The sequence below is a fragment of the Vicugna pacos genome, chromosome 17, assembly GCF_048564905.1.
Source record: "Vicugna pacos chromosome 17, VicPac4, whole genome shotgun sequence".
NCBI lineage: Eukaryota > Metazoa > Chordata > Mammalia > Artiodactyla > Camelidae > Vicugna > Vicugna pacos.
In genome coordinates this window covers 28,533,369-28,548,355 of record NC_133003.1, presented here as the reverse complement: position 1 = coordinate 28,548,355, position 14,987 = coordinate 28,533,369, and the positions used below count along the sequence as shown (strand labels likewise).

General features: G+C 43.8%; 3 protein-coding genes across 13 annotated transcripts in view; 1 reads left to right on the top strand and 2 right to left on the bottom strand.

The window, feature by feature from the left end:
* KCTD6 (potassium channel tetramerization domain containing 6) overlaps positions 1 to 4,747 on the bottom strand; it is a 36,490-nt gene extending 31,743 nt beyond the window's left edge. For 2 of the 4 annotated variants that reach the window (XM_072941573.1, XM_072941567.1), the window contains exons 1-2: positions 4,386 to 4,747; positions 3,398 to 3,516 (exon numbers count right to left, since the gene is read on the bottom strand). The gene's annotated coding sequence lies outside the window, so the exon portion shown is untranslated. The remainder of the gene's footprint in view (positions 1 to 3,397; positions 3,517 to 4,385) is intronic. The other 2 variants (XM_072941569.1, XM_072941568.1) reach the window with 1 other exon arrangement.
* An 81-nt stretch (positions 4,748 to 4,828) lies between these two features.
* PDHB (pyruvate dehydrogenase E1 subunit beta) lies at positions 4,829 to 9,450 on the top strand. Its single transcript, XM_006196452.4, has 10 exons — positions 4,829 to 4,948; positions 5,037 to 5,090; positions 6,017 to 6,124; positions 6,215 to 6,277; positions 6,380 to 6,415; positions 6,563 to 6,848; positions 7,250 to 7,360; positions 7,705 to 7,796; positions 8,494 to 8,635; positions 8,915 to 9,450. Exons 1-10 carry the CDS (start codon positions 4,907 to 4,909, stop codon positions 9,058 to 9,060), a joined length of 1,080 nt encoding a protein of 359 aa, XP_006196514.1. The 5' UTR covers positions 4,829 to 4,906; the 3' UTR covers positions 9,061 to 9,450.
* Positions 9,451 to 10,948: 1,498 nt separating this feature from the next.
* PXK (PX domain containing serine/threonine kinase like) overlaps positions 10,949 to 14,987 on the bottom strand; it is a 71,362-nt gene continuing 67,323 nt past the window's right edge. For 4 of the 8 annotated variants that reach the window (XM_072941560.1, XM_072941563.1, XM_072941559.1 and 1 more), the window contains one exon: positions 11,839 to 12,243. Coding sequence is in view for 5 of the 8 variants with exons in the window: in XM_072941559.1 (XP_072797660.1) it covers positions 12,038 to 12,243 (206 nt within the window). In the remaining 3 variants the exon portion in view is untranslated. Of the gene's footprint in view, positions 12,244 to 13,530; positions 13,565 to 14,987 lie in introns of all 8 variants that reach the window. The other 4 variants (XM_072941565.1, XM_072941566.1, XM_072941558.1 and 1 more) reach the window with 3 other exon arrangements.

Below are 14,987 nucleotides of genomic sequence, written 5' to 3'. Positions count from 1 at the left end.
CCATCTAGCTGTTCAGCAATAAAAGAGAATGAAATGCTGATACATGCAGCTACTTGAATGCATCTCAAGGGCATTGGGCTGAGTGACAACAGTCAATCTCAAAGGTGATTCCATGTAAAAAAACATTCTTGAAATAACAAACTCTAGTGGTTGAGATCAGTGGTTACCAGAAGTTAGGGGCCGGGGAAGGTGTGACTGTGAGGTAACAGGAGGGAGTTTCTTTGTGGTGACGCAACAATTCTGTATTCTGACTGTGCTGGTGGTTACATGAATCCGTACATGTGACAAAATTCTGTAGTACTATACACACGCTGAAAAACGCATATACAAACTGGTGAAAGCTGAATAAAGTGTCTACCTGAGTTAAAAGCATTGTACCAGTGTCAATTCTGGGTTTCGACAATGTGCCGTGGTTACAGATGATCTTACCATCGGACAAAGCTGTACGCAAGTACACGAAAACTCTCTGTACACTCTTTATGTTTTTGCATTTCTTGTGAGTCTTAAGGTTTCTCCAAAGAAAAAGTTCTAAGAAGAAAAGGAGTAAACTATTGATATTTAACAACATGGGTGAATCAATCTCAGTAACATTTTGCTGAGCTAAAGCAGCCAGACACAAGAGTATACAGTGTATAACTCCACTTATTTCAGGTTCTAAAACTGGCAAACTGAAATATGATGATGGAAATCAGATACGGGGTTGCCTGTGAGGTGCTGTGTGGGGAGCTACACAGGAGGAGACATGAAGGAACATTCCGGGGTGGTGGGAATGTGTATTTGATACGCGTTTAAGTTACACCTAAAAAGGTGGAGTGAAAAGTCTTCCTGAGTAAACCTTGCCTGCAATGACCAAAGAGAAAACAAAGCTGGTCAAACCTATAGAAATGGAAAATTTTGGATAAAGGACTTTTTGACGACTGACAACCCAAAGGGACTTGAGGATAAATGTTCCTGGAACTTTGGAAAGATTTAATTCCGAGGAAGAAGTGGCCTAGTTGGCCAACTTACACTTTCCAACCCCCTTCTGTAAAATCTAGTGAGCGTGTGAATGGGGATTCGCTTTGAAAAGATTATAGATTTAAAAGTCAGCACTTTGACCTTTTGTGCCTTTTACTCTGAAACATAAAACTATGCCTAGCTTTTCCAAACTGGCCATTTATAGCGTCTGAAAGGAAAGCGCATGCACTGATGAATACACCTAATGTGCCTGCAATGTCCACAGTTATTATTTCAAAAGGAAGTTCTCATCTGAGGCCGGCTGAGGCCTGTGGAGTCTCCGCTGCCTTCCTGACTGAACTGGCCAGACTAGCTGCAGAGTCGGAGTTTCTGGCTTTTTTGGATCTCTGTGTAAATACGGCGCAAGAACACTGTCCTCTGTCTGGACCACAGTCCAGATTCCAGCTTCCCTTCGGGTCACTGTTCCTTTAGCCTGACGTCTCCTTTTGCTCTGTAATTTTAATCTTGAACTCTTTCAGTGCTGGATGGTGGGAGACATGGGAGAGCTGACTCACATTTTCATTCTAAGCAGAACCCAGGAGTCCCTGAGGGGATTCTCAAATTCAGGGGTTTCCCAGGGACACTGTGGCTGCCTGGGAAATGCTGGGGTTTCCTGCCAAGGTCTTGCCAAGAATGTCATTCACCATCACCATCTGGCTCTACAAGGATTGCGTCATTAGCCACCGCAGTCCATCCGCACACCCTGAAAGGAGTTCATGATGGAGATCGGGAATGAGGCACTCTGTGCTCTGAGAAAACTGGCAGAACAGGCCTTCTGATACTTAGATATTTTTGAGACAAGAGGGAAGGCGACAGGGCACAACCTTTAAAAGAATTACACGGCAATGGAAGATTTGACTCCCAGTAGGCCTTGAGGCCCAAGATGGGAGAGATCTAACTTCCAGTAGACCTTGAGCGTCATTATATGCTCACTGTAACATGTTAGCATACTAAATGGCACCCCCACAGGTGCCATGACAGTTCAGAGGCTACCCGTAAAAGGTCAAAAAGTGGGTGGTGGCCGAATTCCTGGGACTCCCAGCCCCTTCCCCAAAGTAGATGGAATAATCCACCCACTTATTAGTACATGAAATAACCGAGCCCATAAAAACTAAACACCCCCAGGGCTCAGTGGTAGAGCGCATGCTTAATGTGCATGGGTTCAAACCTCAGTAGCTCCTCTATAAACAAACAAACAAACACTTCTCCCCCCAACAAAAACAAAACAAAAACAAAACCCCCCAAAAAACTAACTACCCTCGCACCTTGTGGCCACTCTCTTTCCTAGAGGACCCCATGCTGAGGTCACTGCCTCTCACCTCTTGCAATAGCCCACACTCTGCCTATGGAACATGTATCTACCTTAATTTTAAACACTCCCACCCCTCGCAGCCTCTCTTGCCTTCTGAGACCTCCTGCACTCTGACTATGGAGTATCTCCCTGAATAAACCTGAGACAGGAGGGAAGGGGGCAGGGCACAGCCACTGAAGAAATGACAGCAATTAACAACGAAATGGTGGAAGATTCAGCTCCCAGTAGGCCTTGAGGCTCAAATTGGCGGGAGATTTGACTTCTAGGAGAGCTTGAGCTTCATTATATGCTCATTGTAATATTAACATGGTAAATGGCACTTCCACAGGTGCCATGACAGCTCCAAGGCAAATCATAAAAGGTCAAAGGGTGGGCAGTGGCCAAATTCCAGGGAATTTCAGCCCCTTCCCCAGGGTACTTGGAATGGCCCTCCCACTTGTTAGCATATGAAACCACCGAGAGCAACACCACACCTCTTGGCAGCCTCTCTTCTTCCCTCATCTTTGGAGATGGCCCATACTCTGTCTATGGAGCGTGTACCTACTTCTACTTTAATCCGAGCACCCAACCCCAACACCTCGTGGCCTTTCTCTTGCCTTCTGAAAGAGCCTACACTCTATGCAGTATGTATCTCTCTAAATAAACCTACCTTTACTCAACTATGGCTCGCTCTTGAATCCTTTCCCACAGGAAACCAAAGACCCACACTTGGCGGGGCACGTCCCAGAGGCTCTACCAAGACCTGGGACACGGCCCTCCTTACGTCCCACATCCGTTTGTTTATCCAGCATCAAACCTACTTTCACTCAACTATGGCTCACTCTTGAAGCCAAGGACTCACTTGATGGGGCGTGTCCCAGGGACTCACCTGGGACCTGGGACATGGCCATCCTCTCGTGCCCCGTTTTCCTGCAACATCTTCAGGAGAAAAGCTTACGAAACCAATTTCTTGCATCTTACCATGCTTAGTAAAGGACTAAAATCATTAACTAAAATATCTGTGCCTTGTGACTAGCAGTAACCTTCTACCAAGAAGGGTGCCTGATTGCATACTCTTTCCCAGAATTACAGATGTGCTAACATCCCCACTTACCTCTTCCAAGCAGTTCCTCAGATCTATCTGAGAGGCAGTCTTCTGCGAAAACTCACAGCTCTTACATTGTGCACATTTATTTCGTCCACAGACTTAAGGGACTACTCCATGGTGCCTGGTGAGAGAGACATGGAAGGTGTTGACTCCATACCTTAGAGACCATCTTTTCATTTTACAGATGAGCAAGCAGAGGCCCAGTGATCAAAGGCTATCTTTATGCAGCTGCGCCCAAATTTGTACCTCTAGCGCCACCTAGTCCGTAGCTCCAGGCTACTATATCCAACCTAAGTGTGACCCAGTCATCTAAATATAGTTTATTCAGAGTGAATTCTTAGCTCCCACCCGCTCCGGGCGCCTCCCCTCCCCCATCCATCCAACAACAACAAAACCCCCCAAATGTTCCTCAACTCTTCTCCTTTCCTCACAGCAATCCTACTGATTTCAGTCCTAAACAGATCTCAAATGGCGAAGCTGCCCTCTAGTCCAGACTCTCTACCGTCTCCCTGCTTCCACCCTCATTTCCGTTCCTCTCATTCTCAATCGGCATCTAGACTCATTCCTGTGACCTAGTCACTCCACTGAGGCACTGGCTTCCCAGAGCCATTAGATTAAACCCAAGTAGCCTGCAGCCCTCAGAAGAATTTTTGGGATGTCCTGCAGATGAATGAGGACTGAGGAAGCCCCTAAAGGTTCCGCCTGACTCCTCCCCCAGACCCCACCCGCTGCGGCCGAAATGAGGCTGAAAAGAGGAAGCTTCCAGAGGCTTCCCTAGTCAGGTGTTCGGCCCTATAAAGCCCTCTCTAAATGCAAGTTACTGTAACTTCCTCCCAGGTGGGATCCCACCTTACACTTCGGGAAGCAATAGGAAAAGACTACCCTTTAGAGTCAGACAGTCCTAAATTCAAATCCCGGCTCAGTTAAGCAATCCCTTCTCTTCTCTTTACCCATCTGCGAAATGGAGCTAATAGTAATAACACTAATTACCTGAGAGGGTTTTTGTGAGAATTAAATGGGCCATAAAGCACTTAACACAATGCCTGGCACAGAGGAAAACTCTGGTTCACATTCCGAGACCGTGCTGTCCAGGGAAGAGGAGGCTTGCTGTAAGATTTAAATTCCCAGTCGCTATACTGTGTACAAGCGCTACTTGGTGCCCAAAAGACTTCAGTGCCTGCAGAAGCCTGGCCTAATTCTTAAGGTCCTTCCAGCCTGGAGTCACGCTGAGTCTGAGTTTTGGTCCCAACAGCAGGGACGTGTTGCCGGCGTGCACCGGTGTGAACCAAGCGCGACAGCAGCTACCGGCTCTCAAAGTTGATACCAATCCGCCGCAGGCGGAGCGGCAGGATCATCCATGCGCCATCTCGGCCCCGCCCCTCGGCCCCTGACGCACGGGGAGGCGGGGCACGCAGGCAACGCGCCCTGCCATTGGTCCGCGGAGACAGGGCCTGACTCGTCCGCGGCCCGGCTGTGTTGTCATTCGACGGCGGCTGGAGGACACGGTCAAGATGGCGGTGGTGGCTGGACTAGCGCAGAGACCCCTCCAGCAGGTAAGCAGCGGCTCACAGGCCCCATGGCGCTGCGCGATCCCTGCCCACCCTGCCTCCCCTCTGAGTGTCCTCTCTCTCTCCCCGCCAGGTCTCCGGGCTGCTGAGAAGGCGCTTCCACCGGACGGCGCCGGCGGCGCTGCAGGTAACTGGCCCGGACGCTACCCGGGCGCGGAGGCTGGGGTCGCATGTCACCCCGGCGAGGCTCCATGGAATCATGGCCGATCTGAGGAAACTGGCCTTGACGTGTCTTACCTAACCTTCGTTTTAAGTTTTTTTTATTGTGGTAAAATATACATAACAAAATTTATCATTTTGAAGTGTATATTCAGTGGCACTAAGTACATTTACCCTGTTGTTCATTCTCAACCAGAATTTAATCATCCCAAACAGAAACTGTACCCATTCAGTAACTCCCCATTTCTCCTTATCCCTGGTAACCTCTGTTACACTTTATGTGTCTATGAATTTATCAATTCTGGGTACCTCTTATAAATGGAATCATACCATATTTGACCTTTTATGTCTGGCTTATTTCATTTAGCATGTTTTCACAGTTCATCCATGTTGTGGCATGTGTCAGAATTTTAAGGCCGAATGATATTCCACTGTAGACATATACCACATTTTGTTTATCCATTAATTTTTGATGGGACATTTGGGTTGGCAAAAGTGTTTGGCAGTGCCTGGCACCTAGTGAGTGCTCAATATGTAGTAGTCTTTAGGCTTCCTTAACAGTTCTCTGCTGCACAGTGTACCAAATGTGGAAATAAAACTATCCAGTATACTCTATTCAGGAAACCACCTATGAGCTGATCTGGCCAGCAGGCAGATTTTGCAGTCTTAGGTGCACATAAAGAAAAGTTCAGTGTACTCATTTACACAACCAACCAAAGACTGGCTGTGTGTGATAGACATGTTACTTTTATTCTTTGAACTTTTAAAGAAAAGCCTATTGCAGTGATAGTTTTTATATTGTATGTTATGGGCAGCATAGGTAAAGGGAGACAATCTCACTAGTATCCTAAGTAATCCTGAAGCTTATTGACTGTTTTCTCACACATGTGACAGATGACAGTTCGTGAGGCTATAAATCAAGGTATGGATGAAGAGCTGGAAAGAGATGAGAAGGTATTTCTGCTTGGGGAAGAAGTTGCCCAGTATGATGGGGCATATAAGGTAACCAAGATACATGAAAGCTATGCAAAATTGAAGTGGCTGTTGGCCCCCAGTACACTTAAAAGTAATGGGGTCAATGCTTAATTGTAGGTTAGTCGAGGTCTGTGGAAGAAATACGGAGATAAGAGGATCATCGACACTCCCATATCTGAGGTAAGCCCTTGTCTAGAGGCAGTCCTTTGGGGGGCATGTCTGTTAAAGTGTACAGTTTTAATTTTTTGTGGAGTTTTACTTATGTTGTGTTTTATTTTATAGATGGGCTTTACCGGAATTGCCGTAGGTGCAGCTATGGTACGTAGTCCTCTTCATGAATCTCAGATTTCTTTTAACTTGACCTTTTAAAAACATTGATTGAATGTTGGGGGAGCAAAGTGGTTGTTTGCCACTCTTCATTGCTGTTTCTAATCTTTTTTAACATCTGTGTTTTTGACTTGACAGGCTGGGTTGCGGCCCATTTGTGAATTTATGACCTTCAATTTCTCTATGCAAGCCATTGACCAGGTTATAAACTCAGCTGCCAAGACCTACTACATGTCGGGGGGCCTTCAGTCTGTGCCCATAGTCTTCAGGGGGCCCAATGGTGCCTCAGCTGGCGTGGCTGCCCAACACTCCCAGTGCTTTGCTGCCTGGTACGGACACTGCCCAGGCTTAAAGGTGGTCAGCCCCTGGAGTTCAGAGGATGCCAAAGGACTTATTAAATCAGCCATTCGGGATAACAATCCAGGTCAGTAGAGTGCCCTGTGGGGCTCCTTTGAACATTAAAGAACTAAAATGAAATATCTGCATGGCGGAAACCTGCTAGTTAAGCTTAGACATATAAAAAATGTTAATGGTTTACAGACACAGTAAAGATAGGGGGAAAATGTTTTTCTTATTTTTGACTGTAAGGGAGCCAGTTAGGTAAAGGAGAAACTTACTCCATACCTACAACACTGGATTAAGCCCATAGGTAAAATTAAGACTGACCAGCTTACAGACGTCAGTACCTAAACCATCCTCCTGGCTCCTGGACACAGTATGTATGAGGCTTCCTAATCAAGTGAAACTTCTCAAAAAATGAATGATGGTGTTGTACGTACATTTTAGTCATGTAGTTACTTTTGTTTAAATATTTACATTTTGCAGTGGTGATGCTGGAGAATGAACTGATGTATGGAGTTCCTTTTGAACTTCCCTCGGAAGCTCAGTCAAAAGATTTTCTGATTCCTATTGGAAAAGCCAAAATAGAAAGGCAAGGTAAGAGAACTTAGTATACATTTAAATGTTATTTGTAATCTGTTCTCTCTTACTATTGATCAGATTCAGTCTAGAAGTTACTGCCTTTTACTTTGACTAGGAAATTACAGGATGAGTTCAAGTTTAAAATGCATCATGCCATGATTGCTCATACACTTGTGCTTTCTGAATCTCAGTCCAGTAGATTTGTATTTCGTTTCTAGGAAGGCTGCCATGTTCCTCATTTCACTGGAATGAAGTTGAGTTTAAGATTTCACAAATGAACAAGAGCCATAGCTGGCTACAGAGCGGGACAGTGTCTTTAGTTTCAACCTGACTTCTCATCTGTAACCACTTTGTTTCAGGGACACACGTAACCATAGTTTCCCATTCAAGACCTGTGGGCCACTCCTTAGAAGCTGCAACAGTGCTGTCTAAAGAGGGAATTGAATGTGAGGTAAGTGGACGTTCACTTGTTCTTAAAGAATCAGAAAGTTTCCTTTAAGACCCAGAAAGAGGAGTTTGAGTTCTATAACAGGTTACTCAGATATAAAATCTTGCTTTGTCACTTAGTTCTGCCTCTGCTTAATTTAAAGCTACTTGCTTTTCACATACCAAGCTTTTTACCACCTAGGTTCTGGATCTTTTTAGTATCTGCTTTGTCAAATTAAGGTCCAACCTTGGAGGTGGAGTTTGGGAGAAGGGAGAACTTAGAAGTCGTTGACTCTTAAGTCTTTCATATCCAGGATGTACCACTTGCTAGTTACATTTGGGCAAGTTACGTACTCTAAATCTCAGTTTCATTAGCTGTAAAATGAGGATAATACATTTACTGTCCCATCAGGCTGGCTGTGAGAATTACACTTAGTGTAGTGGCTGGTATATGGTAAATAGTCACATTAGTTATTTTGATGAGGAAGTTAAGGCCAAGGGAGGATGAGTGAGTTCTGTAAGTTAACAGAGCTGCTTCTAGTAGAAAGATTTTTGTTGTAATTACAGTTTCCCCTTTGATATTTTGCTCATGAATAGGCAGATTAGATTTCCCTAGACCCAGAGATTAACAGGAAACAGGAAGGGAAGTGGTATTATGGGGATGTGACTGTATTTGTGAGCCAGTGGTTCTGTAAAGCTTACTATTTATCATATTTGTTCAGGTGATAAATATGCGAACCATCAGACCAATGGACATTGAAACAATAGAAGCCAGTGTCATGAAGACCAATCATCTCGTAACTGTGGAAGGAGGCTGGCCACAGTTCGGAGTAGGAGCTGAAATTTGTGCCAGGATCATGGAAGGTATTTCAGAGAAACTGATTCCAGAATGCTCAAGCTGTAATCCACCTTGTGTTACAGGACAAAAAGATTGAAAGCTAGGGGTGGTCAAATGACTTGAATTTTCAACTTGTAGCTTGGTATTTTTCCTTTGGGTGAATGTTTTAAAAAGCAAAACCAGAAACAGTTCTACATAATTAGCGTTCCATTCAGATTTCCTTCTTTGGGCAGACATACCTGTGCTGAGGTGGTGGCTCTCGGCTGGTTCGTCATGCCTCTCACTTGAGCTTCCTTCCCTCCTAGGCCCTGCATTCAATTTCCTGGATGCTCCTGCAGTTCGAGTCACCGGTGCTGACGTCCCTATGCCTTATGCAAAGATTCTAGAAGACAATTCTGTACCTCAGGTTAAAGACATCATATTTGCAATAAAGAAAACACTGAATATTTAGTTCTGACCTGAATTTCAAGTCACTCGGATTTACCTAAAATACTTGCTGAGACTTCACCTGGATTGTCTGTAAGACCTTATGACTCATAGTCATCTCTAAAGTAACAACACAGATGTTTTTGTACTGGAAAAAAGTTTAAATGTTTGTATGTGGAAAAATTCTCCTGCCTAGGTTCCATGCTTTTTTGGTCTGTTATAATTGCCATGTTCTTTGAATAAGATGACTGTAAAATTTTATCCTCTCACTAGAAGGGCAAGGTATGAACATGACAGAGTCCTGATGAATGATATCTCCAAAGAAAAGATAACTTACATGTAAAGAATAAAAGCATATAATCTACATTTACTGTTAGATTGTTTTGATAAGGAATAAAGGAATTCCTAACTATGACTGATAGTATTTTTATACTCTTCAAATAATAAATGTGAGGTGGAAGTCTTAAAAATTCTGTTAAGAAATCAGTGCTGCCAGGAATTAATCACCAATCATTAATCACCAGACTGCATCACTTGTGACAGGAACTTGTTCACCAACTCTTCAAATACCTAATTCTAACAGGTTCCTTTTAAAATTAAACCAAAATCCATGTCAGGTATTTTTCCCACTGCCAAAAAAACCAGACATTCCACCACACACTGCCCTCTTCAGAAAGTGAGATGGAAAAGATAGATTTAAGTTAGTTATAGTTCCAGAATATATAAACAGCTCATACAACTTAATAAGAAAAAACACCAAACAACCCAATCCAAAAATGGGCAGAAGACCTAAACAGGCAATTCTCTGATGAAGACATACAAATGACCAATAGGCACATGAAAAAATGCTCAATATTGCTAATTATCAGAGAAACACAAATCAAAACTACAATGAGTTTATCACTTCACACCAGTCAGAATGGCCATCATTCAAAAGTCCGTGAACAATAAATGCTGGAGAGGGTGTGGAGAAAAGGGAACCCTCCTGCACTGCTGGTGGGAATGTAGTTTGGTGCAGCCTTTACGCAAAACAGTATGGAGGTTCCTCAAAAAACTAAAAATAGACTTACCATATGATCCAGCAATTCCACTCCTGGGCATAAATCCAGAGGGAACCTTAATTCAAAAAGACACACACACCCCAATGTTCATAGCAGCACTATAACAGCCAAGACATGAAAGCAACCTAAATGTCCATCGACAGATGACTGGATAAAGAAGTTGTGATATATCTATACAATGAAATTCTACTCAGCCATAAAAAGTAAAATAATGCCATCTGCAGCAACATGGATGGACCTGGAGATCATTCTAAGCAAGCCAGAAAGACAAAGAAAGATGCCATATGATATCACTTAATATGTGGAATCTAAAAAAAAAAAAAGAAATGAACTTACTGGCAAAACAAAAATAGACTCAGACATAGAAAACAAACTTAAGGTTACCAGGGGGGATGGAGTGGGAAGGGATAAATTGAGAGTTCAAGATTTGCAGATACTAATATACATAAAACAGATAAAACAAGTTTATACTGTAGCACAGGGAACTATATTCAATATCTTGTAATAACTTACGGGGAAAAAGAATATGAAAATGAACATATGTGTGTTCCTATATGACTGAAGCATTGTGCTGAACACCAGAAATTGAGACAACATTGTAAACTGACTATATTTCAATAAAAATATATTTTTAAAAATAGTTATAGAAGCATACAAGTGGCACATAATTAAAATAGGAAGGCAGGACTGTTAGCTCTTATTAATTTAAAAGGAAAATGTGACACAAAAGAAAACAGAGGTAGGATAAATGGGAAGGAAACTTTAGAAATACTGTGTGGATCTATTGTTTATCTTTACAAAAGGTATAAAAGAATTCCCATTTAAAATAATCTAGCCAAGCTACAGACAACATATTTTCTTGACATGGTTTATTTTAATAAAAAATACAGCTGAACATTTATCACAGATTACATGAAACTATACACAATGACATTCTCTCTGCATAGTAACCAACACTGATGTGTATAACTTGAATTTTAGATGGATTATTTATAATCCTTTAAAGTGCAATTTATTTAAGGGTTTAAGCAAATCATAGGATAAAGGATCTAATAAACGAGTAACACTAAAAGGATGATATATTTGGATAAATTTTTCAAAAGTCAGAACTGATTTATAGATGCCAAATTTACTTACGTTGTGATAATAATCCCCTACAAACCCCAAACTTGACTTAATTGCTGAGGATTAAGATCCTCTAATTGGCAAGAGCTTTTTCTGATGTTAACATTTTTTGTCCATTCAATACATACTAACTAAAAGGAACGGAGAGTCTGGAGTAGTTGCTATAGCAGCCCTGAGTTCCGTAACCACAATGGTGTTCCTGTTTGAGCTTAGAGAATATTATGAACTTCCCCTCATTCTACTCGAGGGGAAAAGGAAGAACTCAGTGGCTTCTCTGACTCAGCGACATAATTACGCTTTGGGCTACAGTGTTAATGTCTAAGACGAAATTAAGGTAGCAAAAATGGGAGTTATCTAAGGAATAACCAGAAAAAGCTTTAGAATAGAGAAATAAACTATGAGAGGAACAGTTCTAGGAGCTGTCTGACAGGACAGGAGGGATTGCAACACAAAGGCCATTCACTGCTGTGACTGAATATTGTCATTGTTTTTGTTTTTTTGTCTGTATCCTTCAGTTAGTGGAAATATTGATTCCAATATGCTGCTGCCCCAAAAAGATGCCCATTAGAGGATGAACAAGACTCCTTTAAAATGGTAATAAAGGAGCAAAGTATTTCTTAAGGCAGCAATGCCAGCCTGATTTCATTCTACTTGAAGAACATTTCCTTCTTGAAAAGCCCCTTATATGAGCATCTGCAATATCGGATGTGGCTGCACTGGCTCAGCAATTACTCATCCAGAAAGAGGGTGCATTAGGGGTTGGAGGTGGAAGGGAAAAAAAAATAACCTTTTCCCTCCAACTGTAAACACGAAGCTTTAGCCGATCTTAGGAGCGCTATAATCACAGGTTTCGGCTTTCCTCAAAGTTCCTTTCTGGAAGTTCTGGATGGAGCTGAGTAAGGCCCCTCGGCTCACCCCGTTCACAGCCTGGGGCGGAAGCTGTGGGGGCACCTCTGTGCTCGTAGGAGGCAAGGGAGCTGCTGCTGGTGGAGGCGGAGGAGGTGGAGGTAATGTGGAAGTCCCTGTGGAGGAAAAGGAGACAGTCAACACCCTTCCTGACACCCTGCACACGTGCTACTCCTCAGTCTTGGGCAGAAAGGACTCTGGTGAGACTGCAAATGTTTCCCTTCAGAGAGGCCAAGATACCCAGTACAGTATGTTTTTTAAAAATACTGAACAGGAAAGCTAGAAGCACTAAAGGGGAATTAATTAAAGGTTGCCATTTCTCCCAAATAATAGTCATGTGAGAAAGACTGAATAACTATCATGGATTATGTGAAACTGCACCTACTGTCAATCTCTCTGCAGAGATGAGGCTCTACCTCCATTTCCAAATTTTAAAAATAGTCCCCAAAGAAAAGTTCCATTAGCTACTTTATCCAGGTCCCAGGCAGCTCCACCTACTCCTGAGCTAGCAATTAAAGACAGACATCTGTATGCACAGAGCTGGGCTACCCAAATACCAGTTACTAGTGAGGGATGAACAGCTTTTTAGCTGCTCCAACACACACGATTTTTGAAGGATGTGATTTAATGTAAAATGGAGAAAACACTTAGGATTCTTGGCAAGGAACCATCGCCTGCTGGGTTATGGGTTCCCCAGGGACATCTGTCTTGAATAATCATTTCCTATTTGGTTGCATGAAAGAAATATAAAATGCTAATAACTGTGCGCAATGCACAGCAGAGGGCAGGGGGCTTTCTCTCTCCAGCAGCGGTGTTCTCAAGGAGTCGTCTTCCTCGAGCACCCTTCTTCCCACTGGGGCCCAACCCAGGGACAGATGGAGCTGCACTAGCCCTACATTTTTGCTGCAGCTTCAGGGGAAACTGGCTTGCCCAGCTCTACCCTGGTGGACAAGAAGGAAACCAGATCAGTACCGGAAACTTCCCTTAGCTTCCAGGCACATGAACATTTGGCACTTGAATTTTACAGTTTTGCATCGATGAATTGTTCTCTCTGGACAAAATAATTACTAAGCACAGAAAAAGGCCTGCTTTAAAGAACTTGCCTGTGCCACGCAGTTAGTTGCCTCATTTCCTGCGAACTTCCTTGTGACTCCACCTCTCCGATTTTAGCCTTTCCCTCTACCCCGTTCTAGGGCTACCCCAGTGAGACATTCTGCCAGTGGCTTTCCCCCCTAAACTGCCACTGAGCTGTGGTGGTAACAGGTCAACATACCAATTACTGTTTTGAGTTTAAATGGATGAGTGGTCAGGATCATCAATAAAATACTTCAGTAAGTGCATCCTTTTTACCAAGTGTGGCAGGCAATGGGCTAAAGTCTTGCATTTCATAGAAAACCACTTACCTTCCTTTACATCTTTTACCCAAACCTAAGGCAGCTGAAATTAAAGAATCACACAGATACACACACTCATGCTCTGCAATCTTGGAATTTTCAAACAATGATAATAGAACAAAACAAACAAACATTAAATACAGACAAATGAACAAAATGCAATTTTCATTGGTTCTATATAGTAACAACTGATGAATGAAGTTCTACTATGTTCTATGTCATGGTGGATTATGGGGAAATGTTCCTGGCTTTGTGTTACAGGGTTACGAAGGTAAAAGGGACTTCAGACCTGAAATGACTGTTGAGGTGAGAAGAGCAGGCAGAACAAGCATTCCTGTGAAGGGGGTTCTTGGAAAGTGGCCAGTGAAACACCAGGAAGAGGGGAGATGGGCTCTGGAGACTCCTGCAACTCAACTGCAGCACTAGGAGAGCCTGGAGGACTCGGCGGGCACCCACGCCTCCCAGCTGCCCCTCGCTCTCCCCAGCACTCTCACCCGATGGCCAGAAAAGGGCAGTGGAATCTGTACTTGACAAGCAGGGCCCAATGTGCACCAGAAGCAGCGCCAGCATTTCTGCCTCCAAGCTTTGTGCTTTGACCCTGGCATAAGTCAGTGTGGGTTACAGACGAGAAAACAGGCACTGGGCTGCAACAGCACTTTGTTTTGCTAAAGGCACCAAACTGGCCAACCAGAGACTGGGTACCCGTCTAACCCAGGACCCTGGGAGGCTACAGATGGACCTCAGGGGCCGGACTTGGGTACAGGCTGCCATCTTGGCACAGAACTAAACTGCGTGGCTCTCATGAGGAACCAACCCTTGACTTTGGCCTCATTACCAGGCACTCAAAATTAAAAGCGCAAATTCACTCCCAGAGACTGGGAACTGGGGGTGGTGTTTGGTAAATGGATCTTTATTTTTCAAGTAAAGGCTGAAACTTACCACTGTAAATGAATCTCTCTAAATATGGAGACAGCATAAATAAACACACTGTCGAAAGTGCCACAGGGTAACCTGTGCTTGTAAAGCAAACGGGATGCTGAGGGCTGTGCGAAAAGGAGGGGCTGCTCGTCAAGGGGGAAGAGCAAGGTAACCTGAGTCCCCTCACAGAGGGCCGGCCCGGTTCCTAAAGAGCCCAGTGTCCCATGAGGTTCACCTTTCCTCACTGGGCCAGCGACAACTAGGGTGACACAGGATTAGAGCAAGGGACAGCTCAGAACCCTCTGGAAGGGAGAGGAGGTCCAGAGTCAGCAGGTCAACACTGGAAGAGGCAGGATCACAGACCCAGGGACTCACAGTCCCTGATTACAGACCCTATCTTTTTTGGGGGGGGGGGGGGCTTTTCCTTTTTGCCTCTTGTATGGTCCACAAAATTCCTTTAAAGGCTCAGTAGGGCTTAAGCTACAATACGTTAGTAGTGATGTGGCAGGGGAAATGTTAACAAGGGCCAAATGCAGAGTTGGCTCTTT

Coding starts and splice junctions, on each gene's coding strand:
- PDHB (XM_006196452.4), top strand. CDS start 4,907: ATGGCGGTGGTGGCTGGACTAGCGCAGAGACCCCTCCAGCAG. Junction 4,949..5,036: donor CGCAGAGACCCCTCCAGCAG/GTAAGCAGCGGC, acceptor TCTCCCCGCCAG/GTCTCCGGGCTGCTGAGAAG. Junction 6,278..6,379: donor TCGACACTCCCATATCTGAG/GTAAGCCCTTGT, acceptor TTTATTTTATAG/ATGGGCTTTACCGGAATTGC.